At 34.8% G+C, this 26896-nt stretch overlaps 1 protein-coding gene across 1 annotated transcript in view; it reads left to right on the forward strand.

Annotated features, from left to right (window-relative positions):
• CFAP47 (cilia and flagella associated protein 47) overlaps positions 1-26896 on the forward strand; it is a gene marked incomplete at both ends in the record, with an annotated part of 308599 nt that overhangs the window by 47469 nt on the left and 234234 nt on the right. Inside the window, 11 exons of the mRNA XM_084279564.1 lie at positions 1409-1574; positions 3810-3910; positions 5117-5276; positions 10777-10969; positions 11615-11824; positions 17899-17999; positions 20115-20243; positions 21561-21792; positions 22596-22790; positions 25902-25995; positions 26585-26728. Coding sequence (XP_084135690.1) covers positions 1409-1574; positions 3810-3910; positions 5117-5276; positions 10777-10969; positions 11615-11824; positions 17899-17999; positions 20115-20243; positions 21561-21792; positions 22596-22790; positions 25902-25995; positions 26585-26728 — 1725 coding nt within the window. The remainder of the gene's footprint in view (positions 1-1408; positions 1575-3809; positions 3911-5116; positions 5277-10776; positions 10970-11614; positions 11825-17898; positions 18000-20114; positions 20244-21560; positions 21793-22595; positions 22791-25901; positions 25996-26584; positions 26729-26896) is intronic.

The following is a 26896-nucleotide window of genomic DNA, read 5'->3' on the forward strand; positions in this document are numbered from 1 at the left end:
CACACAGTGAAGGAAAAATCCTTTTCAGTCTAGGTTTTAATTAGGTGGTTTTGTGCCACAAGAACACATTCTGAAGATGTCAGTTGATGAACTTTTTTTATCTGAATGACTGGACATGCTAAAAATAGAGGAGAATGTAAATCAAATCAAAATATTTTTACTCGATCTTTGTTTATGACACACCTCAAACATTAATTACTAAATATCTAAACTGGCACGCACCATGTTAATTTTGAAAAGCTAATCCTATGCTATAAAATCTAATTATTATCCTATTTGAAGTATCAATATGCATCAAGGGACTGTGGTGATCTCATTAGAAAAACTACTTCTCGTCCTCTGCTTTCCTCTTGCTAAGCACAAGAGAAGTTCCGCAAGTCACAGCACCCGTGGCGCTCACCAGGTGTTCGAACTTCCAGCAGGGTTTGCAACACAGTTACAAACTCCAAGTTCTGCCTACTTGTTTCTCATTCTCTGAGCAGCGTGTTAGTTCTGCTACAGATGGTGGTGTAACTTATGTACTGGCTTAGGACAATTTTTTTTTTCTTTCTTGTCATTTATATGTTCTCCTCTACCACATATGTGAAAGTGAAACATGATGCACTATTTTCTGCTGTTTTGGAAAGCTTTTAAATGATTCATAACTTCTTCATATTGCTGGCTTTACTACATGTTTTAAGCTGTAGACTGGAGTTATCCATACCTTTCTGCCCAGAGAACATCCTGCTTTAGTGTTGATCCCTGGAAAGACTGAGTGAGAAGCAGTAAATGCCTCTGTGAAAGTGCATTGTGAAATAAATTTGACCTCAAGCCCACAGTCTGTCAAAAAGGAAGATTTTATATAAAACATGCTACCTTTTAAATTCTAAACCCCACTTATTTGGGGATGTGATGGCAGAGATAAAACTAGGATCAAAATCACTGGAATTTGGCCTTCAGGAATTCAGTGGCATTTGATGACAAAGATTTTAGGAGATTTGTTTTGTTTGTTTTTCCTGAGGTATACCGTAACAGGTGATCTTTTCTCTTTGGCATTTGAGAGGCTTTCTTAACTTATGGAGCTTTGCTTTCTCCCTCTCTGCCTTGTGGTTTTGCATTTGGGCCACCACTCGAATTGTTTTTCACTCTGGAGAGTGGTTGGAGAGGAGTGCCTAATGCAGTGATTTACCAGAAGCCTTGTCTGCATTCATGCTCATCGCCCTGATACTTTTGGGCTTAAAGCTTTTTCCTTGGGGAAAAAATTGTTGGCCAGTGCTAACTTCAAGGACTGATAGTGAGTGCTACCCAATTAATACAAATTCCAATTTAATGTCAGTAATTCTTCTGAAATAGTAATACCACCCAAATGTTTTGAGAAATACTTAAATTTCTTTGAGAAAGTGACCACAATGCTCTTGTTGTCCTTTAGGTGGCAGCATATGACTTCACTCTTCCAGTTAATACTCCTCAGGCTGAGGTCCGGTTGCCACAGCCAAGCCCTGTCTCTCCAACTTCTGCTGGATCTGAGAAGCACGTTACTCCTTGGCCACAGGCGGTGACGGTGGCTGTTCCATTCTGTAGAGTTAAAGCAGTTGGTAGGTAAACTAAGGACTTAAGCAGATGGTGGATACTTGGTTTTGCTTGCATTTTAATTGCAAGGAGCTACTACTTAACTGAAATTTGATTGATAATTGTATAATTGGTAAATTTTTTGAAACTTTCAAATTTTCCAGACTTCATTTGCATTTTTAAATATGTATAAAGCTGAACTATCTATACGTAATTGTGGCATGATGGTAAAATATGTTGGGGTGTTTTTTACTATTTACTTGCCTTATATAAAAATTAGTTTACGAAAGTTAATTTTTGTTTCTACTCATTCATTAGTGTTTGTTTATCATGCAGACCCCAGTGTTTACAGCAGTTCCTCTGAAAATTTTGGAAAAGTAGTGTGTCATTCATACCCTTTTTTTTTTTCCCCCTATTCTTATTCTGTCAAAACTAGAAACTCAAGTTTTAAATATAACTCCTTTAAAACACCTCTGTCTGGCCCTGCTCTCATCTGAGAGCACTGGTGGTAATTTAGTCCATTTGCTTCTGTTTGCTTTTATGTGTAGAACCACACTCTTCCTGGCTGTCAGAGTTTGTTAATGGCCAAAGTTACAGGCTGTTTGCCTGCAGCAAGAAATTGCTATCTTAAATGTTTCTTCTCTGCTTTTCTTAGAAATAATTTGCAGTTTTCCATAGCTTCCTGTCTGATCCTTACAGTCATACAGACCTACACATTGTGAATACTTGAATCCAGTAGCTTTCTTCATCTCAGCTTTTAATAGGTAGTCACCATTTATTTGAAATGAGACCTAAGTGCTGAGGATCTTTCTGAAGTAATGTTTATAATGTTTAAACATCTTGGGGCACTGAAGTTGGTTTGAACAATTAAATGCATAATATGGGGTAAAACCAACTCAGATTTATTAGGGGTTTTTTTTTGGGTTGGTTTTTTTTTGTTTCTTGGTAGGGCTTTAGCTTGTCTTATGCGTGAATTTTTAAGATATCAAAAGAATCTGAGACCTTCTTTAGACCCTGTTGTGGAAGTAAATTCATGTTAAACACTTCTAAGTATATTTACTCTGAAAACACAATAAAGATAAATGTACATATGTATATGACATTATTAAAAAGCACATCTCCAAAAGAAAAAAAATAGAATAAAAGTAGCAAATTTCTAATGCAGAAGTGATTTATTTGAGAAGTGATATGTTACCTAAAGAAAAAAGAAAATATTTATTGCCTTTTCAATTTGTGGAATAATGAATTGATAAAATCCATAAGTCTCACTAATAAATGACAACCTTCTCTAAATTTATCACAAAGTTGTACTTCTGTCTCATAGAATTTCTTCAAAGCACCAGTACAGGCTAACAACAAGTAATAGCACTAATAGTATTCAAGTGGATATATAATCTTTTCAATTCTGACAAAAAACTGGCAAAAATGGAGTGTGGCTTCTATTTAAATTTAAGTATTGGAATTTTATTCTTTTTGAAAAATGTTGATTTCATGCTAGGAGGAGGGAGAGAAGTCTAAATAAATGTCTTGACTACTGAGTATTAATATAATTAAACAGACTTTCTGTCAACTTAAAAAATGTGTTTGTTACTGTTTTGGGACAGAGGGGGAAATGGCCAGCTCCTTTTCAGTGGTCTGTGGGGACAGGACAAGGGGCAATGGCCTCAAATTGGAGCCCAGGAAGTTCCGCACCAACATGCGGCAGAACTTTTTCACAGTGAGGGTGTCAGAGCCCTGGGACAGGCTGCCCAGGGGGGTGTGGAGTCTCCTTCTCTGGAGATATTCAAGACCCGTCTGGATGCCTCCCTGTGCAACCTGTCCTAGGGAACCTGCTTTAGCAGGTTCATCTTTGTGATGGTTCCTTTGTTTCAGCTATATTAAATTAAGACAAATGCTGTTTTTTATAAACTCTTTGAAGTCTTTTCTGATGATTACCATCAGAAATGTAAATTCACTCTTCTGTAATAGGAAGATCATGTGATGGACTCTGTATAGCATCTTTATATGGAGAGATCCTACAAATCTGGTACATGCAAAATTTAAATAATTTCAGTGAGACTAAGGAATTATAAAAGACAAAAAGATAAATTGCAGAAATTGTGTATGTAGTATGGGAACAACAGAAAGAAAATACAACTTTAAAACTAAGGGAGAAACATTTCTGCTAAACATGTGCAGAAACAATTTTTGTGAAGCAACTTTGAGGAAATATTTATCAAAATAATGTTGCATAAACATCTGATTTTTTTTTTTTCCAATAGGGCTTAAATCACCGTTGGAGTTCTCCACAATGGAACTCAAATTTTCACACCACTCAAGTGACATGCATTTCAATATTGATAACGAAAGTCTAAATTGTCAGGTACGTAATCATAAGTGTTGTCGTACGTACTCTTGGCCATAGCTTTTAATTACTCAAAAAAATGATTGAGAAAAGAATATAGATTTATAACTCAAAATTCAGTCGTGTTCCAAATACATGGTTTAAATATTTGAAAGTTTTCCCATTGTCATTTTGTTAACTCTTTTATTTTTATGTTTGTGTTTTGATCACTATAAATTTTTCCAAAACCCATAATTGGGCCCTTCCTGATTTTCTGGTCTATGAGAAAGCATGGGCGCCATGAGAAACTGACCATTAATTGTGTAAGAAGTAGCTTATTTCCAAATAATTTTTCTGCCTTTGCTATACAAGTAAACAAGACAGTAACAGAGCAGGAATGCAATGAGTATTTCATGATGGTCCATACAGGTGCATTACTGACCCAGTATGTTGTGTGGTACTGATCTATGCCAACTGGCATGCTTCTAGAAATTCCTGATCGTGATTTAGGGCTTAATGGGAAAGAGACATTAATACTATGTTTGGCCCCAGCCCTTCTGGTTTAGAACATAGAGAATATGAGTGTACAAATGCAAAACATACCATAACATTATTTATTGTTTCTAGTTCCTAAAGGCTTTGTTTGGAAATTCTAAAATACTGGTTTTCATAATGTTGAAAACACCTGAAACTTTTTAAAGTATCTTCAGAAAACAATCATAATGCAAAGTGAAGGCCTTTTCCTAACTATGATGTATTAGGTGTTGAAAGAGCAACTCGAGATAAAGGAGGGTTTGTTTTAGCTTTGTCTTGTTGCATTGAAAGAATGGGTTCTGAAAACATCTTCTGAATTTTTTGCTGTTTTTCAACATATCCACCTGGAATTCTGGATGTCAAGAGTTGTGTTTAGTGCTCGCTGTGCTTTGTTTGTATCAGGAAAAATTCCTTATTAGTGTTTGGCTTAGTATTCTTTTATCTATTTAACTTGCATAAATAAGATTTTTCCATTCTGGAAAGAAAGTATTGCTCTTTGTGAATATGGTGATTGACTAGAAAGATTCTAGTTTGCTCTGATAGGCATGCTCATCCTCTCACTTTACAGATACAATAAACCAGGTTCTTCAATATTTTCTTGTTTTCAATGTGATCTAATTGTGAAAAGAATGCTTAGGACAGGGAAATGTGAAAAGTATTTGCTTCTTTTCCTCTTTCATCATGCCCTCCTTTCTTTGCAAATGTTTACAGAATCTTGACCTGAAGAATATTACAAGGCAACAGTTGATATGGAAATTGGATTGTGATGATGCAGGCAAAAATACAGAAGACAGTATTTTTAAATTTAGTTTGCAGACTGGATTCCTTGATCCAGGAGAAGAAGTCAGTATTGCTGTATTCTTTTGCCCTCGTAAGTAACCTTCTGAATTCTACTATAGATAGTTTGGTCAGTACAGCATTTTCATAGATTTGTTTAAATTACTTTTTATGATGAATTTATAACTAGCACTTGTTTTGATTAAAGTCTGGTTAACATCAGTCAATCACAAAGTCAAATGCCAAAAGAAAGGTTTATTGTGGTTCTGAGAAAATGAGGCATCTGCAGACATAACACAAAGGGTGGGATCACTTGATAGCGTTATTTGAAAAGTCTGGTTTGCACATATAAAGCATCAAAGACCAGGATAGCTGAATCATTTTCAATACTGCTCTTTCAGTGTTGATGTTGACTGACCTCAATGTAAAAACTTTCTGAGAGTTCTTGGAATGTGTGTGAACTTTTATCTAAGCCGTGGCTATTTAGGAAAGAGTGAGACTTTCCTGCTTCAATGGTATACAAAATCATTTAGCTGTTTTTTTTCCTCAGTGGTCTGCTCGGGCAGCCCTAAATAAAAACTCTGTCAAATAGTTTCTAACAAAACTGTGGAGCATGTAGGAAGATGGTAATCAACCACACCAGAAGAAGAATGGCAGAACATTAATATTAGGATTCTACCTTGTTCCCACTCAGCTGTTTGGGAGTAGAGCGTAATGTCAGATTGTAGTTGAGTTGACAAAGCCCACCATTGTATGCCACTAATGCCTACAGACTTCTGTCAAACCAGAATCATTTTCATGGTTTGGAGAGGCCTACTTTGGAGCCATAGCATTCTCAAGAGGAAGAAAACTTGTTGATTTGATCTTACTCTGAGTCAGAAAGTGAGCATCATTGTTCTAAAGAAAGATGTTGCTGCTTTTCTATATCAGTTAAGCGCTGGGAACAATTTAATACAATAATAATTTTTTTGCCATGATTCTGTATGATAAATTGATAAGACTATATTACACATTACTCTGCAAAAGTTGTGAATAGGCCAGAACAATCAACACATGCAATTAAATATTGGAGTCGCTTGCTGCATTCAAAACAGTTTCCATTATGTTTTATGCACTGTTATTAGCTTTTGTCTTCAACTTACTGTTGAAGACTAACTATGTGAACTTGTGATTTTGCTTCACGAAGTGGAAAAGTAATTACTATATAATGATTTTTGTACAGTTATGCAGAAGGTTGTTTGTTTTAAGTTTTTTCAATTTTTGAGTAGCAAATTCTGAATTTTCTGGCGTAGTATTTCGTAGTATTTGCTTTGCTTTCCATGGGTTATAATTTTTTTCTGCAGTATTTCACATAATAAAGTCTACAAAATGAATGTTAACTATTAGAATACCTTCACATATTTTTGAAGATGTGCCTATGGTTAGAATAATTTGGGCCCATACTAACATAGTCAGTTGAGAAGAATACATAAATATTTCTGTCTACTTTGAATTTGAGAAGCATATTCCTCTAATAAGAGATATAATAGCTGCATTTTGCATTGATTAAGTTTACATATGTAGCTTGGAAAAAAAATTGCTTAGGGGAATATTAGACTTGGAAGATAAAAAGAATAAACCTGTATTTCCAGATATCTGGTGATTTTTAGGGCCTCATTTTCTCCTTTTAAGTACCATTCTGACATTTAAGGCAAAGGAAATTTTAAAAAAGAAAGTCTGATAATCTTTTGTGTAGCAGATGAAGAGAAATCATGTGATAACGAATAGATGAGATGATACCCATATGATGGTTTTCTATTTATGTTTTTGTCATGAGAATGTATTAAATTTGCTTACATATTGCAAAGGCTCTGAAGCAGAGCACAGCATACAAGTAAAAGACAGTATTTTGAATTACTGAATAAATTGTTTGTGTAAATGCAGATGTGTATATACATAAAGATGACGGATAGATAGGATAAATAATTGTCATTTAAAGATATTTGTATTATTGCTTTGTTCCCATATATTTTATTTACAGACAAATCATAAATAACTGTACAAATCAATTGCACTTAATTTGGTGTTCTAAGTATTTTCCCATGATTTATAGCCTGCATGTGCTGTAACTTCACTGAATATAATTGCTTTTTCTTGTAAGGGAACATTAGATACATCGAAGCCCACATAGGAGACCTAGTTAATGAGTTGATGAATATGGTGTGCAAATTACCTTCTTAGGTTTGTACTGTAAAGTTGTAGTATGTAGAGATGAACAAACCAAATGAACTTTGAGCGTACATTAATTTAAGTATACCATAATAGTTATAATTCTGGGAGTGCAAAATGCTATAATAACCTATAGTATTAAGTTAAAGGCAGGAGTTTGTATAATGCATGTCAGTATGATGCTACCTGTTAAGAAAATTATAGTAGGCTTAATAGAAGTTCTCAAGGACTGAAGGTATATTGATATCTTCTGCTCTGCTATACTATAATACATTAACAGTATATGGAAACATTTCACTATATTGTGGTATGAAAACACTTATCTGAAGCACAGTAAATTATAATAAATCTGTGCTCTGAGATCCCATGGGTAAAAATACTCATATATGCACCAGTGAGTTAATATGAGCTCAGTGCCCCTGGAAGGTGTGGTGGTTATGTAATAGGCACAGATGACCAACATGACCTCTATCTTCTAGGTGTTTTTTTTTTTTTTTCCTGTGACAGTAAGATAATAAATAACTATGCCCTGTAGCAGTTTCTGTGCAGAAATGTTTGGTTTACTTTTGATATTACAGCCCCCCCCCCCCCAACTTTTTTTGTAGGGCTTACCATTAAGTTTTTACTACCTGTGACTTCTCTGCTTTGAAGCCTGTATTTCAGTGTATGCAAATTCTTTATTCTCACCCATTTATGCTGAATCCATATACATATATACTGATTAAGGCATGAATTATTGGAAAGTCCAAGGCAGCTTAACTAAAGATGTTTCTTTGGGAGAAAAGTGTAGGAACTGAATAACAATCTAAATCAAATTTAAGAGTAAGAAGAGCCCAACTGCCTCTCAAAAGACCAAAGATCATGCTATTATATAGTCAAGATTTCAAGGGGAGTGGGATCAAAAATTATATTTGTGCTGCTAGGGAGGGACAAGGCATATGGACGTCCTTTGGGAGGTGGACAATTAAAATAGCTTTTGCTGTTAGTTTGAATGATGGATGAAGCTGGTAGAGTGGAATGTGCAGGACTTGAAATATTTCTCCTCTAGAAGCATGTGAGCAGTATCAGGAAGAGAACTTGCATATATATGTCACTGACTTTCAACAGAAATATGATGTGTTTATGTTTCTGTTAACAAAGCATCTGCATAAAATATAGTCCCAGGGTAGCATGCTAGGGAGTTGGGCAGTCTGAAATGGATGGGCTTTGTAATGCAAATTAGACTGAAAATGAAGCAGCTAATGAATACATGCACGTGTGTACTTTGAGAAGTTGTGGTCCTTTTTTCAGAGTTTTTTCTAAGATAAGACAATGAATGCTTATTTCCCCTAATAAATATTTCTAGAAAAGGCAGAGGGAAGATTTCCCATATAATTCTATGAATTTTGTTAGCTCTTGGCAAATACAGATTAGCAGATTTGTAAATACCATCAGATCTCCCTAAGGAAAGCTTTCACATCTGCTGGACTGCTTGGTGTTTGTCCTATAGAAAGTAATGGTGGAATATCAGCATGGTAACAGCAGCACAAGCACAGTAGTCATGAAAGGTGTGATTAATAGAATAAATTCATGACTTCAGCTGTTAGTTGAAGACATAATTCTCATTAAATTCGAAGTAATTAATTTAAAATGAAATACCCTGAAAACATTGTTCTGAGGTATTGCAAACTAATGAATGACACTTAATGGAATATTAACTTTTTTGGTCTTTGTGTCTGCTTAAAATGAAGACAGTATCACAACATTCTTGTGTTTCTGACATAAGTAATAAAAGATTAGCTTACGTATTATACAGAATTTTGGTGTTAGTAATTGTGCAGAGACACTCACAGAATGATCAGGGATGCAGAGTAAGTGCTGTCTGTTCTGCCTTCTGAGTGAGTCAGGAATGACATTTTAGGATGTCACCTTTCCCTTATAAAAGTGCCAAGTGCCGCATAAAGGTGTGTTGTTACTGTATCAAAATGTACAAGCAGAACTTTCTTAGCCTTCTCAGTAGTACTGTTTCCTAAAGTTGGTTTCTGTTTAGCAGGGGATTAGCTAGATGTTGTAAACACTGCAGCAAATTCCCCTTTCATGTGTTTTTTTACTGTGCCAGTTTCATCTTTAACTGGTCTGAAATGAAGAGATCTCTAGGCCTAGGCCATGTTCTGGTGAGCTAACAAGGTTCTGTGAAGCTCCTCTATTATCTCTATGAAGAAATTGGTTCTTATGAGGGGGGAATGAGACAAAATACTTTGAAGACACTAGATTTTCTTCATTGCATATGTAAGCAATGGGAGGTCTTTCTTAGGCTGTGAATATAATTATCTGTGCTAATCTCAAAAGAGCTTGTCACAGATATTTTGTTTACAGTGATGCATACACATTCGTACAGACAGCAAAACAAATTTTGTATTTTTTGGATCTCCCTCCTCTTTAAATATTAGGTGAGCATGTTTCCATATTACTTACCTGATGACAGAAGTGGGAATCAAAGGGAAAAGTGTTTTTTTGCCAAAATTATGTTTAAAATTTTGGGGTGGTTTTACCAGTTGTCATACAGATTTATTTCTAAATACAAGAAGGGTTCCTTGGTTGGCCCTCAAAATTGATTATTTTGCTAGCTCTTCAGCATGCTGAATTGACTGAAAATGTGGGAAGTGGTACTATGTAGTTTGGAATGCCAGTTTAATAGAATAATGGTTGCATATGCACCACCTGTCTCTGTATCAGTGAAAGAAAATGTCATTTCCCATCTCAAAGAAAACCATCTTGCAGTGGTTAGCAAAAAGGGGCAGAACACAAGGAAATGAGAGATACTGTGAGGAGGTTAGAACATTTCCTGATGAATTGTGTGACACTGATTTGATAACAGTATAGCTCTCAGTTATTTATAAAAATGTAGTGCCTGCCATCTTAAAAGGCACCCACTATTTATTCCTTTATAAAATTAGTGTTATAAAATCTGTGTTAATTTGTGTAACTTATTCTTAAGTTAATGCAGTTCTTAAAATTCTGAGAAGCAGTACATTGGTTTTCTGTATAGAGGAATTAATACAGGAAATGAAGAACTCAAACTTTGTAAAAAATTCTGACAAACTGAAAAATATGTATTTGTGGTTTGCTACAGGTAAGTATTATAAACTTTCTTAATAAATAATTATTCTGATTACAACATTTATTGCGTGTTAAGCTATGGTTTGAAGGCAATACCAATTGCTTTAAAAAAAGCCCCACAGCAACCAACAAACCCTCAAAAAACCTCCCATGCTCTCCATGAAAGCCCAAACCTGAAAGCTCTTATTATAACTCTTTTAGTTGCATGTATTTATGCTAATACAGTTTTGAGGGTTGTGTTTTTGTTGTTTGTTTTGGTTTACTAATTTTAAAAATATTTCTAACAGCTTGTCCTGGGATATACACATCTGAAATGTCAGTGTGTGTAAACGACAATCCATCACGTTACAAAATAACACTTTCTGGCACTGTGAAGTCACCAAAAATAAATTTTGATCCCCCCTTTTTAATGCTGATGCCAGTTCCTCTGGATGTGGAAACCGAAACAGCCATCACTATAATTCCACAAGATTATTTAAGGTAAAAATCTGAAAATAAATTTATTACATAAAATCTGAACAATTCTTGAATTTGTTTATTATGTGTATGTAGGTATCATTTCAATATCAGAATAATGGGGAGCAAAACTCTTTAAGTTGCTGTAAATTATTGAAATGAACTCTACATTCAAGTTATCATTGTCTTACCTTGTTTGAAATGTAGTAATTCATCAAGTGGTTTGTCTGTTGTCAGTAACTCAGTGGTTGGAACTGAAAGGATTCCATGTGGGCCTGAAGTGTCTGGTACCTAATATTATATAACTGGGGAAACCATCTTAAGTATTTTCAGTAATTTCCCCTTAATAGTTCTGCTTTAAAACTTGCTTTACCTTATGCAATACTGCAGTTTAATCAATATTGATGAAAGCTTTAAGTTTAGGAAACCTAAAATAAGGAAGTAATATTTATGCCCTTTGTAGCAGTTAGTAGAACTGCTCTTCATTTGGATCTAAATGCTAAAGGAATTTTAATTCTTTGGTTATTTTCACTTGATTTATACTCCAGAACTGAAGTTATTCTTTTGTATTTAACTATGGAAGGCAGGTTTGCAAATATGTGAATCTGTGAATCAACTTATTGTCATCCTGTGAGCACAAATAACATAAATATTTCTTTTTTAACACAGGGAATCACAAATTCAGGTTGAACTTCCAGAGCTAGAACTTGAAGATGGCGTAAGGATTTGCCCTTTTTCTGTACAGTTCCCAGAAGGACAAGATATTGTTCTTTCACCAGATGGCACAAATAATGAGCTAATTTGTTGTATCAGCTTCAGATCATCTAGGCCAGCGTCATTTTCAGGGAATATATTCTTCATCGATGAAGAGGAGAACAGGTAATGTGTGTAATTCAAATTGATTTGGGGGCAGAGTCCAAACTGACAGTTGGATATAAGGCACAGAACTCATAATGGTTGAGTAAAAGCATGGAAGAATTATTCTGAAAAAAAAAAAACCCAAAAAAGAAAATGCAACATAAAAATATATTTATTTTTTAAACTAAATTGCAGTTTGAAAGCACAAAATCAAGCTTTACACTCAGATTCATCTAAATGGACATATTAAGGTATTGTATTTCATGCATATTGCTGTCAAATCCTCTGTCTACTTCAATCTTCTCAGACTTCTTTGAGGACACATGATCTTGATTCAGTAAATCCCAATGTTTTCTGTTACAAAATATTTTACTTTTTGAAAAATACCCTGTTAAAGTTCCACAGAGTGTTGCACGCTGCATTTCAAGGTGGTCTGACTTTGGGTTGAAGGAAAGTGAAATTTTATTTCATAGAACCTTTCTCCTATGCTTAATTTTTATTAACAAGATGTTTGTGACTGGTTTAGAGTCTGTCTCATTCTGGACTTATTCTAGTGGCATCTGGAAGAACTGGTGGTTCCTACCACCTATTTGCAAATCTTTGTGAAGTTGCAGTGGAGTGACTGGTTGCCTCAAAAGCTTCAGGTGTTCCTCTGGTACTCAAGAATTCAAGAAGGGACATAGTCAGAGTGAAAGTAGGGAAACTTCTGAAGGGGGAGTTCCACTGGAAGTCAGAATTTTGTTTTGCTAAGAGCCAACAACAAACATCTCCCTCTCTGTGTCTGCCATCCTCTGCATGTTGTCTGCCATCCTCTGCATGTTGTCTGTCGTTTTTCACAGAATCACAGGACGTTAGGAATTAGAAGGGACCTCAAAAGACCATCTAGTCCAACCCCCCTGCCAGAGCAGGATGACCTAGTTTGTCCTGCTCTCTAGTACTTTTTATTTTTTTTTTTTTTACAATTATAAAGGGCAGGGAAGTATCTTTGAGCAGCTCTATAGGGAAACGATTGATGAATAAAAAGGAGGCAGACTGCAGGTCACTGAAGGCATTCTTTGTGGCATAAGATAACAGGAAGCATTTCAACAGCCAGGTGACACAAGAATATATGGACAGATATTGCTCATCTATATCAGCGCAATTTATTTTTTTATAGATTCTAAAATACAGATATTTACATAGACACATATCTGTGGTGGGGTGGGGTTTTTTGTGTGTGTAACGCAAGGAATTCATAACTGAACACTAGGGAAATGTTTCAGCTTCAGACCACGGTTCCAGTACAAAAAGCATACAGGGTATTGTCTCTTCTCATATACTTCTGATATATGAGATACAGAACTGGAAAGCAAAGGATAGAAAACTGTTAGTGTCGTCTTCTTCCTTCTGTGTTGGCCTCTTTTTTGCTGCACTGCCTGAGGGACTTTTGGGACAGCAGCAGAAGCACTATCAGGAGAGAAGGCTAAGGGACACGTGTTTTAGATGATTGTTTATTTGTTTGTGTATTTCCTCAACTGCAATTCTGTGTGCTACATCAGAAAGCATTTGAAGTTTTCATAAGTACTGAAGTTATTTGGGAATATAAGCTCTATGTCTAAAAAGTATTTAGAAACTGATGTGGTTTAGTTCCCATTAGACCTAAATTCCTTTAGGACTGAAGACCTAGACTTTGACAGGAATTTATATGCAGTGTTCACACCAAAATTCAGCTCTTTAAAACAGTTTAGTAATGAGGACTTATGGAAGCATAAAATTGATACATTTTATTCTGATTTTATAGTAGGCTGTTTAAATAACTTTAATGGTCAAAAAGGAATGCAGAAGATCTCCCCTGCTCCTAGTAAATAGAGATCAAATCTGTTATTAAATGTTCTATGCAAAACCAATTGTTCTCAGCATTTGTCCTTTTTGTTCATCTCTCCTCTGGGTGGGATGAATCGGTGTGTATGCATGAGGAGGAAAGATAGATACTCTTATAATTGAGTCATTCCCGTAGTTCATGTCTTCAGTAAAGCAACTATTTTGAGGGTTAAATATATCTGCCCTACAGCTTAGAATGGGCTTTTTCCTCCACATAAAAATAACTTTTGTATTATTTTGATGAAAGGGTTATGAACTTTTCAGTTATTGCTGCTCACATTGGATTAGTATTTTATATTTTTCTTCATAGATTGTCAGCCAAGAATCTATTTATTTAATTCTAAGATTTAATCATTATGTGGGATGTGATTCATAAATGTGTGCTAAAGCTTGCAGTAATTATGAGAAAATAATTATTTAAACTTATGATGAGGTCTGAAATACAGCTGCTGAGCAGGCACAATATTTAGTTTTAATAACTGGTTTTATATGATGCACTAGCAGCTTCTCAAACCTTGTTATAGAGAAATAATCCTTTCTGCTGTGTAATAAACTTTCTTCTATATTTGCCATTAAAATGAAATAAAGGTTACCATCTTCAATTTAGAGGCAAACTCAATGTGTTTTTTCAAAAAGGCATCCCTGCTCATGAAGGTGAAAAAATTCATGCTCAGCAATGTCAAATCATGAAATTGCTGCTCTACTTTAAAACATAGTAAACAGATACTTGTTAAAAGACAGAAACAATAACATGTATTTGCCAGTGCATATGTGATTTCCTGTTGGGGAGTTGCGTGTGTGTGGCCTGCGGGACCAGATGATGTAAAACCCAAACACAGTTAGATGAAATATCATGCCATCCAAAACAAAGGGATTCTTGGTGTGCTGTTATTCAGGGTGGTAATATTATTCATACTGGCTTTTGGAAGAAATAACTTTTATCACGGCCGGAAGTTCATTACTTCAGGGAGAAGAGTATAAGTGTGTGCCTAATTCTCTAATCCTGAGCATATCATTATTATTCTAATAAAGTCTATGATAATTTATGCAGACTTGGGTTTTATTGCTACTGTTAATATTGCTGTGTGCTTTGATATTCTACCTTACAGTGATCTGTAACTCCAACTTCTTTTTCTCTGCATATCTACCCTCATTCTTCCTGGCCCCCTTCATGGGAGACCTATGCAATGCATCCAAACTTCAAACCTGATTCAACTAATTATCTAAGCATTTGAGCAGTTTGTTTCAAACAGTTTAGCAAATGAATCTAAACTGATTAATTTGAATCTTTTAGGAAGATAAGATTTTGGGACCTTCTAGAGCTTTAATAATAAAACAATGACAACTATAACCTTTTATAATAGCTATAAAAGCTAACTGGTCTTGAATAGGTTCCTGGTTTGTTTAATGGGCCGTGAAATCTCACAGTATCAATTGCTGAGTACGTATTAATTTGTCAGGTATTCTCTCTTTATAGTTCCATTTTCAAAGTAATAATATGTATTTTTAAGTGATTTCAACTAAAAGGTTGAACTTCAACTCATATTCTGTGTTCTGGGATGAAATTAAAATAAACAAGTTAAGCTATAGGTTGGTAAAGTATTACCTATTTAACTACTTGGAAGAGGAACCTTAACGCCTAAGCAAAACTAATTTTTGCATTTTTCAAAGCTTAAGTACTAATGAAACACATGCTCCATTTTGGTATTTTTTTACATAGACTCTGTGGTAGTTGTTTTCCTAAATTCAAGTCTAAAACTTCAGAAGGAGTGATTCACCTAGTCCATATTAACTTTGCCTAAATAACACCTTTTTTCTTTAAATCGAGTGAACGTTGGTTAGGACATAGATGTTGTTGAATTTGGCAACTTCACAAAAAGCATTTGAAAGATCATAGGCAATCGTATTATAAAACCATGCTATATGTAGCCATAAAAGAAAATGGAGATAGATGCTTGTCATTTACGCAAGTAATTTATTGTGGGCACAAATTCCATTAAATGGATCATAAGAAAGTATGTTCATATTTATTTAATGACTGTCTGAATTTACAGTTAATTTCTAATGTTACTTTTTTTATTGCTGTTTTCCCTTTTTTGCTCCTTTGACTCCAAACTAGAATAAATGACATTTCCTTGCATAGGGCTGACACGAATACAGAATCAAAAGATAACATAAAATCCAAGAATGTTTTGAGCAAGTATTTAATAAATGGGAAGAAATATTAAGCTATAACACTTATTTCCTTCACCTTGGAAGACTAAACCTTCACGTCTCTGTGAACATGCCATGTTTATATATTTGTTTTCTAATTGCTATTATATCTTTTAATTTGCTGATTAGATAAATAATTTAGCAGGAAAGGCAGTGTTCTCTAATCCTGATTGAAATGACATTACACTTATTATTTATAAAGAAATAGGTAGTAAGCAACAGATACATGTTGTGTCATACAGTCAAAGGAAACGGTGCTCTGGGCAGCAAAACATTCAAACATACTCCCTTCACACCCCTTTCCTCATTTGTGTCTGGAACTTCAGGAAGAGTATGTCAGGGATCTTAGCCTCTAATAACAATGACATGCAACTGAGACACAAGCACTAAAAGGTACTCAGTTATAAATCCATTCCAGTTGTTTTGATAGTCCATGAGATCTCAGCCTCTCATGGAGTGAAACAGTATGTTCCCTGTTGCTGTTGGGACACGCTTAAACCATGCAGCTCCTTGATAGGCACTGCTGGCAAAAGCCAGATGCATGCATTCTGCTGGATTCTTTAGAGATTGAGATCCGCCTTTTCGCTGAGATTTTTTTTGATGAATGAAAGCAGGAAGCATGAAGTTAGCTAAAACAAATACTATGCTACATGGTGAAAGCAGCCGAGGCCCTTACCTCGCTTTCCAGCTAAATTCCAATAGAATCGATGTGTCCCAAGAACAAATCAAAACATTGCACAGCTGGATTATTGATTTGAATAACCATTAACTATGAAATCAGAATCCACATGTGAATATTTACAAATAAATTTATGACAGTGGATTTTGTTGGAGCCTTTATCAGTGAAACAAAGTTCCCCTTAGAGTCGTATCTAACAATGTTGTGTTTGGAGAGGAAAGTATGAAAGAGGAAATAAAAGCTGCTTTCTAGCACTTTTAAAAGATTTCTGTTTTCCTTGGTTGTGTTATTCTGTAATAAAACAGTAGAAGCTAATTATGTTATTTTAGAAATTAATTTGAAAGATCTTGGGGTATTTTTTGATATTAATCTAAGCTAAAATTAAACAGGAATTTATCCTTAAAAATGTAATTTAAAGAAAATAGAAAATATTTTATTTTATCCTCTGCAAGGTGTATTTTTATGTGCATAATTCTCAGTATATTAAAGCAAGATGGATATCAGCATGCTGTTTGTATTATTAAAATACATTTTTCTTTGTATTTTTGACAGCTTAGTCAAAATGATTAATAGTAGTTAATAAGTTAATGTGAAGTAAAAAAACTAGCTATGTAATGATGAAATACTATGCTCAGTTGAATTATCTGTTAGTTGCAATGAACTAGGAACATACATACAGATGTCTAAAAGAATCTATCGATGGCAATAATTTACTTGTTGACTGGACACCAAGAGATTGGGGTGAAGTATGAGGTTAAACAGCAGATTGCTACACATTAATATGGCTGCTTCAAAGAGTACCGGTACTCTAGTGAACATTGATGCATGTACATCAATTTATATTCTGTTCTAGCAATTGCAGTCAATATCTCATTGTTTTTAAATTGAATCTATTCTAAATATTTGAGTTATCTGTAAAGTCTTATAGAATGAACGTCAAATCAAAATAGAAGTTGTTGTTCAAGAAAACTTCCCCTGTCAAAAAGTCTAGGATATATTTAGCAAATTAGCAGTCTCCTTTAGGACACTCATAAATATCAGCTATAAATTTAATGTTTTTTTTCTTTTCAGAGAGAGTTCATGTATTTCACAAATATATATCTGCTAACTCTTGGACTTCAGGTTAATGAGACATCCATGCTCATAGTAATGCTATGCAGTAGAAATCCTGTACTAGAATTTGCTGTTTTGACATGTGCAGTCCCATCTGTGTACTCTCCTATTGAACCTGAAGAGAAACGTTGTCCAGACACCTTCATTCAGTGTTTTAATCTTGTGATGAAGTATCTTGATTACCATGGCTAAATGAAACACTATCCCTTTTGTACTTTGTTTTGAACAGATTCTCAATACAAGTTGCTGCAACAGCAGAGAATTGCCTTCTTACTTTATACCCGTATTTGGCGCTTCACGGCTCTGATCATCAAGTTATCTTGAGAAACAGTAAGGAGTCACCATTCTACCTTTAAAGAGTATATTCTGTCCAGTAATATTACCAATGTTTACACTGTGATAACAGCTTTCCTGTTATCAAGATAATATTTTTTGTCATGAATTGCAAGGGGATACCTAGAATGAAATTTTTAATTTAGTAGGGTAGGAACTGGATGATTCTCAAGGTCTTTTCCAACCCTCACCACCTATGATGCTCTTTTTTCCTGCTGAAAACAAGGAAAACTTAGAGAAATTATTAGGTAATGTTTATTGAAGTATATTGGACAAGCTTAAAACTCAGAAAATGGAACTTTTATGAAGTTTTTAAAGTAGGAGTAGATAGAACAGCCCAAACAATAGAGAATGAGTGAACATAATAACTGAAATTCTATTGGTAGAGACTGATCATCAGTAATTCCTAGGACAGCAGTTGGATTATGTTTTGAAGAAATCCACATGATATGATAAAATGTGATCATTTTCTGCCATTGGGAATAGTTTTCAGGGTTTTTTAATTACTGTCCTTGAAAGCTGGAGAACATAGCCATATTTAAAGCCCTAATAAAAGCCTGCAATCAGAGACTAGAAATATTTTTATCTGCAATGCATTTCTCTGCCTGCCTCTCTGTCTCTACCTCTCTGCCTGTCCCCCACTCTGGACCTATCTCTCCCTGCCTCTTGGCTCCCCACTTTCTAGTTCCCTCAAAGATCTGTAATCTCTTTATGTTTATCATTGCTTATGGGAAGAGATTAGGATCATTGTGTGTCTCTGGTTGGAAGGGCTCTCTGGGGGTTGTCTAGTCCGACCTTCTGATCAAACCAGGTTTGGATATCGGGTAAATTATTATATTTTTTATAGTTGTTTGGAGCTGATATATTTTGATGAAATAAACAAGTTTTACTGTTAACCTAAGTTTTCCTTACGTATGAAATAGATTTAGGTTTGAAGATTGTGATTTGTAAGACTTCATTAACTTTAGTGTGTTACTGAACTATCTAAGAGAAAAGAGAGTTGATACTTGTGAAGTTGAAAGAGGGATAAGCAAGAAGACAAGTAATGATTTTTTTTTTTTAAATATAAATGATACGTATAGGTACCATACCATGCATGTATAATAGCACAATTAAATGAAGATAGGAGAGAAAGTGTTTTCTCTTGTAAATCTGTGATTTTTTTTGGGGGGGGTGACAAAAAGATCATTTTTGCAAACTTTTCTTTTTGAAGATGCTCTGTAGGTTCCCTTGAGGATTAAGCCAAAAATAAGTGATGATTTTATAAGAAATGATGTCCCATTAATTATGGGAAATTTGATCACACTATCAATTTGTATTAGTTTTGAGACAAGTCATTACCACCAAATTCTTTTAGTCTATTTTATGTGGTTTTGTGAAGAGTATTTTGGTGTGGAATGCTGTTCAATGTGACCAAACCATATATATATATCCAAACACAGTGGCTTTGAAAGCTGTTCAGGAAGGGTTTGTTTCCATATACCTGAATCCTGCTCTTCTATTTATTTGCTCCAAACCACATGAATAACAGAGTTGGCAATCAAAAAGTAAAGATAATTACACAGAGTTTTTCCTTCTTTACCTGTGTGTTTACTACTTCTCTTATTCTGTAGACCGACATCAGAGATGTTAGCTAGCAGAGGGTCCTCTAGTGCTATCATAGGCCAACATGAAAATGTTAGAAAATAAATTTTGACAGAACTGATGGATTTATAAAGCATACTTTGGGGTTTGCTGTGTAAAATATGTGGTGTTGACTCTAAGAAAGCTTGATAATGGTATGCTGTGACTCGTTACAGAGCTGTGATATTCCTTAAGAATATTTTGTTCATGACTTAGAATTCTTGAATTAGTGCTGTTTTATAGGTGCTTTGCAACTAGGGTGAAGACCCACCCTGTAAAACATACTGTAAATGGAAAAAATTATGCAGGTAATTAATTATCTTTGTCCCTTGTCTAATGACCAGAGTGAGAGTCTCATCAAATGAGAGCTGTTACTTGATTAATTGAAGCACAAATTAGAAAAAATATAGCAGAAATCCATTTATAAACTGTTAGAGCACAGAAAGTAAAAGATGCTTTCTGAACTGCAGTTTTTAATTTTTTTTATAGACAGTAAAGATTACAGTAGTGGAGAAGTTGTCCTGCATTCATGTTGTACTCCACAATCACTTTCCTACAGTATTTCTTCAAGTTCCTTTGGTGCAACCACTGACTCAACCTATGAAGACTCTGAAACAGGTATGGTGCAGCTGCCTACTGTTTATAAGCTTTGACTGAAATGTCTCTGCAGATACAGTCAATGAAGGCTAAGGGGAAATCAGTCAAACTATTAAAAAAACCCTGAACAAAATGACAAAAAAAAAATAAAATTCAAGGTTCTATTTGCAATAACACGTCCATGGAGACACCAACAGAAAAGTAACTACTGAACAAACCGAAGGCATTAGTTGCTAAAGAGCACATTGTTTCTGTAGACATGAGTTCTATATGTAAAAAAACCCAACACCAAAACCCAAAACCCCAAATATTGTCAATGGGCTCAGTTAAGGTACTGTTCCATATGAACTAACATATGTATGGTTGTCAGGTGGCTGGTATCTGAGACTGTTGACACCTCTTCCTTCAGCTGCTAGTTTTCTAACTGGGAAGTTAGAACAGCAGAAGTTATTGCTGCTGTTTAATTACTGTTTGTATTCTGCTCTTGCAGATCTGCTGATGTTTCTGTGATCATTCTCTAAGCTTCTGCCAAGACAAATAGGGGTAGTTAAATAGATTAAGTAGAAGCTCTTTACCAATGTGATTGATTTGTAATGGAATGATGTAAGAAGAGTTCAAAAGAGCAACTTGGTTTCAGATCTGAAAAGGCAGTATCTGCTGGCAAAGGTGCTAGTGGCAAGAAAAGGAAATGGGGAAAGTAATTTTTTCAGCTGGCAGAACTGCAAGAACTCAGATCTGACTGCAAGATGACCTTATAAAGGATGAGTCTTTTTCATATATATTATATTGTTTTTTCTTAAATCCTAGCAAGATATTTTTTCACCAAGGTATTAGATTTATTTTTGCATTAATTAATGAAACTTTAAAATTACTTGAACACCTTGAACAATAGAATCATCTAAGTTACTTGCACTCTGAAGAAAAGTGTTCTTTGTTTTCTTTGTTGTCTTTTTTTTTCTTTGTTGGCTAGTTACTGAGCCATGCTGTGTGCTTGGGGTGGGGGTGTAGCATTGAGTAGCTGGTAAATCTATACATATGTATATGTAAGACTGTTTCTTTAAGGTTGCTGCCTGTGGTTTTGTAAGCCCTGAATTTTTTTTTTGTCTGATTGGGTAAACATTTTTTCTTTAAGTGAAATGAGATTCCAAGAATATAATTTGTTCTATTATCAACATGTGTACATATCACTTAAACAGTTAATTCATGAAGTAAGTTAATTATTAGTGGCCTGACATTTTGTTTTGTTTTGAAAACAATTATGTATTAAAAATAGTTAATTTTGTACTAGATAAAAATAGGGAATTAAAAAATATGTCTGGACTTTTGTGTATCATTCAGAGTCGGACATCTCTTTTGAAAGTGAGAGTGAAGAAAACACGAGTAAAGAGAGTGAAAGTGACTGGCAAAGTGACGTGAGAGAAAATAAATTTGAATTCTCGTTTTTTCCTGATGAAGATAAAGAGGAATACATCTTCTTTCAGAAAACCCTAACTGCTGTTAAGAACTGGTTCACTCTCTTTGGCTGGTCTAAGGGACAAAATCCTATTTCAATACCATATTCGCTAAGACGGTAATTCATAGCTGCTTAGAGCTAACTTACATCTGCCTAATACGATGTTAACATATATAATAGAGTGTTTTGGATAAGATCTGAGGAATATAAACACACTCTAATGCTCAGTTGTATATTAAAATTCTAGTGCCTGTGTGCTGTTTATATGAAAATGTCACTTGGGTGTTATTTTTCATTTTCTAAAGTATGCTTCCAACTATTATCCTCTGATATATCATAATGCAGTGTATGTAAAGTATGCAGTTCAAACTATATGTCACTGTCTTAACTGAAATTGATTCTCCTCCCAGAATGAACATACTTCTAGTAATTGCCCCTTCTTTGGTGACATAAGAAGTGTTTTAACAATATGTCTTTTTTTCCCTACATTCTCTGAAGATCAACAAATGGGAGAGCAAATTTCATAATCGACAGTCTTGTAAACACCCTGGAAATACATCAGTCCTAGTGGCATCACTTAGTTGATCTTATCTAGTTTGCTACTAAATAATGAAGAAGCCAGTCTCCTGGAACCCAAACACATAGACATTTGTAAACAAGATAGAAATCAAAGTTCTGTTTGGCAGAAAGTGACAAACACAACATTTATTTATGAAATATTTCACATATATTTATTAAATATTCCACGCTGTTCTAAATCTTTACATTATTATGAAAGTTGTGTAAAAAGGAAAAATTGCTATACTTTTCAACCTTCTTTCCACTGTTTTTACTTGGTGGTTTATTAAATTTATCATTTTGAGATATTAGCTCATTTTGTGTATTTAAAAGAATAATATCTGAAGCTTTTTCTTTCTTAGTGATGTTTGTAAAGTCCAGATGACCTCTTCACAACAAAACCTTAGCAAAGATACTAAGACTGTTTATGACATGTTATTCCATCTGAGTGGACAGTTGTTACCAGGCATTACATCGAGGCAGTCATTGCCCCTTGATCCAGTTGAACGAATGTTACAGCTCCACTGGCAGCATTCTACATTGCTTGCTTTCCTTAAGTAAGTATGTGTATTACAAAATATACATGAACGCATCTTTTTTCCAGTTTCTTTTATTGCCATATTTCCAGCTGATCAATATACACAATAGGTTTAGAGTTTCCTTTATGTGATACGTTTTGGGATCTAAGATTTATATATTATAAAATCTAATTAAATTTTACGTAGGTTATATCCTGAGGTTTACATTAATTGAGGTGTCCTATGGTTAGGATTATATCCAACACAGGAATTCCACAGGAACTCTACTCCCTTAATTATGAAAGAAGATGACTCTCGACCTCATTCCTTAGAGTAGATAAGCAGATCAGGTTTATCGTTAATGATCTTACTATTCCACTGATGGTCTTTGTCCTGTAGTTACTGGCTTTAGCAAAAATTTTGCAGACTTTGTAATCTATTAATCTTTCATAATAATATGACAAGAAATGGGAGCACTACTCCTGCTCCTGAACAGATTTAGCTGTTAGCTATCTTAGTTGATAATCTTATCTTGTCACGTAATATGGAACAACTGTTAAAGAAGGTGCAAATCAAAAAAGGTTGTTAAATTCTTCCTCATCCTTCCCAGCTGTCACTGCTGTGAAACAGAGAAGAAAATTTAACTTCAGAGAGTCTAATGTCATGAGGTACTCTGCTTCTCTTTAGCATCCTCACCTAGTGTTCAAGAAGCTGTAAAGCCATTTAAAACCTGTCATTTATATATTGTTCTAAACACAAGCTTTTGATCTGAGATTAACAGACAGTGATAGAGTTCTGTTTGAACTCATGAGACCAATCCATGCTGCTCCAACAATACGGGACCTTTATTTGCAACTTTCATCCATATAATTTTTATTAAAACGTTGTTTTCACAACTTCAGTATCCATTCTGATACTACATAAAAGAATTGATGGATACATCCTATCTTATTTGCCATCTTAAAGGTTGGAGTCATTAGGCAGTGGACTGCTGAAGAATGTCTTGTCTTGCCATCCTTTTAATTGGAAACTCTCATGAAAACCACCCTGCTGATTTTTGCAGTGATTGAGTGTTGCATCTTTCCAGAGAGCAAGACATTGAGTATGTGGTGATATGGAATCATAGAATCATTTAGGCTGGAAAAGACCTTTAAGATCCTGGAGTCCAGCTGTAAACCTAATACTGCCGAATCTTCCAGTAAATATCTACATGTCTTTTAAATAACTCCAGGGATGTTGACTCAACCACTTCCCTGGGCAGCCTGTTCCAGTGATTGACAATCCTTTTGGTGAAGATAATTTTCCTATCCAATCTAAACCTCCCCTGGCTCAACTTGAGGCCATTTCTTCTTGTCCTATTGCTTATTACTAGGGAAAAAAAACAAGGTACCTTTCAGGTAGGTGTTGTAAGAAGTCTCCTCAGCCTCCTTTTCTCCAGGCTAAACAATCCCAGTTCCCTCAGCTGCTCCTCATAAGACTTGGCTCTACACCCTTCACCAGCTTTGTTGCTACTCTTTGGATGCTCTCTAGTACCTCAATGTCTGAGTTGGTGTGAAGGGCCCAAAACTGAACATATTATGATATGATGCTGAATTCTATATTCAATAGACTTTTATTATTTATCTAATCAGTATGTTGATTTCTTTCGAGATCAGTATAAAAAAAAATTCTTTGGTTCCTTTTGGCAAGGAAAATGCTTTCTGTTGCCACTGCCTTAGGTCAATATTCTGTATAACTCCTAGGAGAGCCGTCAAGAGTAACTTCAAAACATGCTTCCTGTTTTAAACCCTCTTACTGTTTAAGCTTAGTTAATCCTTGTAGAGGCAGCAGGATTGATTTTGCTTGGTTCCTATCAAGTGTCTACTTTTCAAAGGTGGAGCTGATGTGCCTTTCAGAGTATTTTAACCTTCAGTGTGGGATTTTACTGCCCTAACTCAATACAGACTTTGGTCTTTTAGGACTGATACTACTTCTGCCTAGCTTCAAATGTTTTAATATCTCTTCTGTAACACATTTTTTGATGGATGAGGTCAGTATAGAAGAACTAAAATCCTATCAGATTTACCATAACCTGTCAGTTTCTGCCTGTGTGAACCCTATCAGATTTCTTCATTGTGCCAGATTTATGGATATTCTTTTCCTACTTGTGCATTTTAGTGTCATCAGGCAATTTTAATTTCTTCAGAGTTTGTTATTTAAGAGCGTTTACAGATCATAGTACAGCAATGTCTGATATCTGCACTGCTGGCACAACTCTATGTAGTGGTGGCAAGACATCCAGAGGCAGCCTAGATATGAGTAATTCATGTGATCTGCAGATGGGTAATGTTCGCTGTTTCAAGCGAAACTCCAAGTGTCAGTTTTAGTTTCCTTCTCGCAAAAGGTTTCCTTGGTACATTCCTACAGCAGTGAAAGAAAAGTATGGGTGCAACTAATTTGTTGTCAGCTGAGCCTCTTGAGGAAAAAACTTAACAGTGTGGAAATACTGATCTAGGAGAACTGGAAACATGTTAAATATCAATCTTAATGAGGAGAAATTTTTTTAAGATGCTGTTGCTTAATAACAAAATGCAGTCAATTGTGAGAACATTCAGTTCTGTAGGAAACACCTTTACTATGATGACACATATTATGTAGCTTCTCTGAAGATTTAAACTCTAAATTATGCTTATGCCCATATATCTACCAAGTAAAAATATTGAAAGAGAGAGAACACCTGAGATGATGAATGTTGTATAGATTCCTTCTTTAATCATGTGGAAAGAACTGAAGTTTTAGAGGGATTATATGGGACATAGTCTATGACAATGGAATTTTAGGTATGGTGATTTTTAGAACCAGACTACTAACTTGATGTTATTTTGGGTGCTTGAATAAAATATGTGTTTTAAGAAAACATATTAGATGATTATATGAAACATGAAATTTCAATAATCTGAAAAGATAGTTGCTATATAAAATAGGAAGGGAAATAGTTTGTCATTATTATAATTTCAGACTATGATCTAAAGCAATTCATAGAACTGAATCATTAGTCTGAAGTGTATTCAGAACAGCTTATGCATAGGTTGATCAAGTTGAAAATCTTGGACTCATCTTAAAAAGAATTATGTTGCTTACCTATTAACTTTTCCTGCTTTATGAATTCAGAAGTCAAGGAGCATATCTTCCTCATGTTATGCCTGAATTTCTTCTTGAACCTGATGATTATAAGAGATGGATTAAAGAGCAAACTGTACTGAAGGTAGGTTTGGGAAGGGATTTTTTTAAAATTGTTTTATTGAGCTTCATTTTTTTCTTCTTTTTATTTAATGAAGACCACATGCTTAGTGTCAGTCTTTTGAAGATTAACAGAAGTCCTCTGTGGACCACAAGTATTCCTACTGTGGTAACTGTTTCAGATTGCATAAATCTAAGCGTGTACATGAGATTGAACAGAAACTTAAACTGACACCATCATTTACACCCTTGGCCCCTAGTTTTTCTTTTCCTTTCCTTCCAGTAGTGCTGACACCTGTGATTAATGTTCAACAGATATGTTTTCTCAAAGAAGAATTCATTTTACTGCTTCCTACTGACTTTACTGTTTAAAAAAAGTAAAATCCTGTGCTGTGTCTCTGTTCTGGTCACTGGTTTTAACTCCTGTCAATTCTGTATTGTGCTTCTTAGTCCTGAGATATCAGCAAACTGTAAATGGTTCTAATGCTGACAACTGTTACACTACACTAGATATTATTACACCTTTACACTGCTAAATCATTATTGTCTTCCTGTGAATTTCCTATACAAATTGCTGAAATGAATAATGAAAATTAATTCCATTCCTTTATCAGAACAATCACATGTCCGAGTTGAAAAAAAGAGATGTGAATAACTCTGACATATGTAGCAATGAACATATATTCATTCTGGAGGACAGAGAGTTTGAGAAAATGAGCAAACGAGCTTGGACAGATGTGCTACTGCAGATTTACAAGGTAAATTGTACATTGATTTACTACTTAAAGTCAGAAGAACTTGTGGCAAGAAGCTGTTTTGAAAAAGGTCTTTGGTATACAGAAGGGTGTCATGTCCCCCCCTCAACAGATCTTTAAATACTTTTAAATACTTCATTCCTCTCTAACAGAGAAGAAAACAAAAGAGAA

Source organism: Gallinula chloropus (assembly GCF_964237585.1).
Source record: "Gallinula chloropus genome assembly, chromosome: 1".
NCBI classification, from domain to species: Eukaryota; Metazoa; Chordata; class Aves; order Gruiformes; family Rallidae; genus Gallinula; species Gallinula chloropus.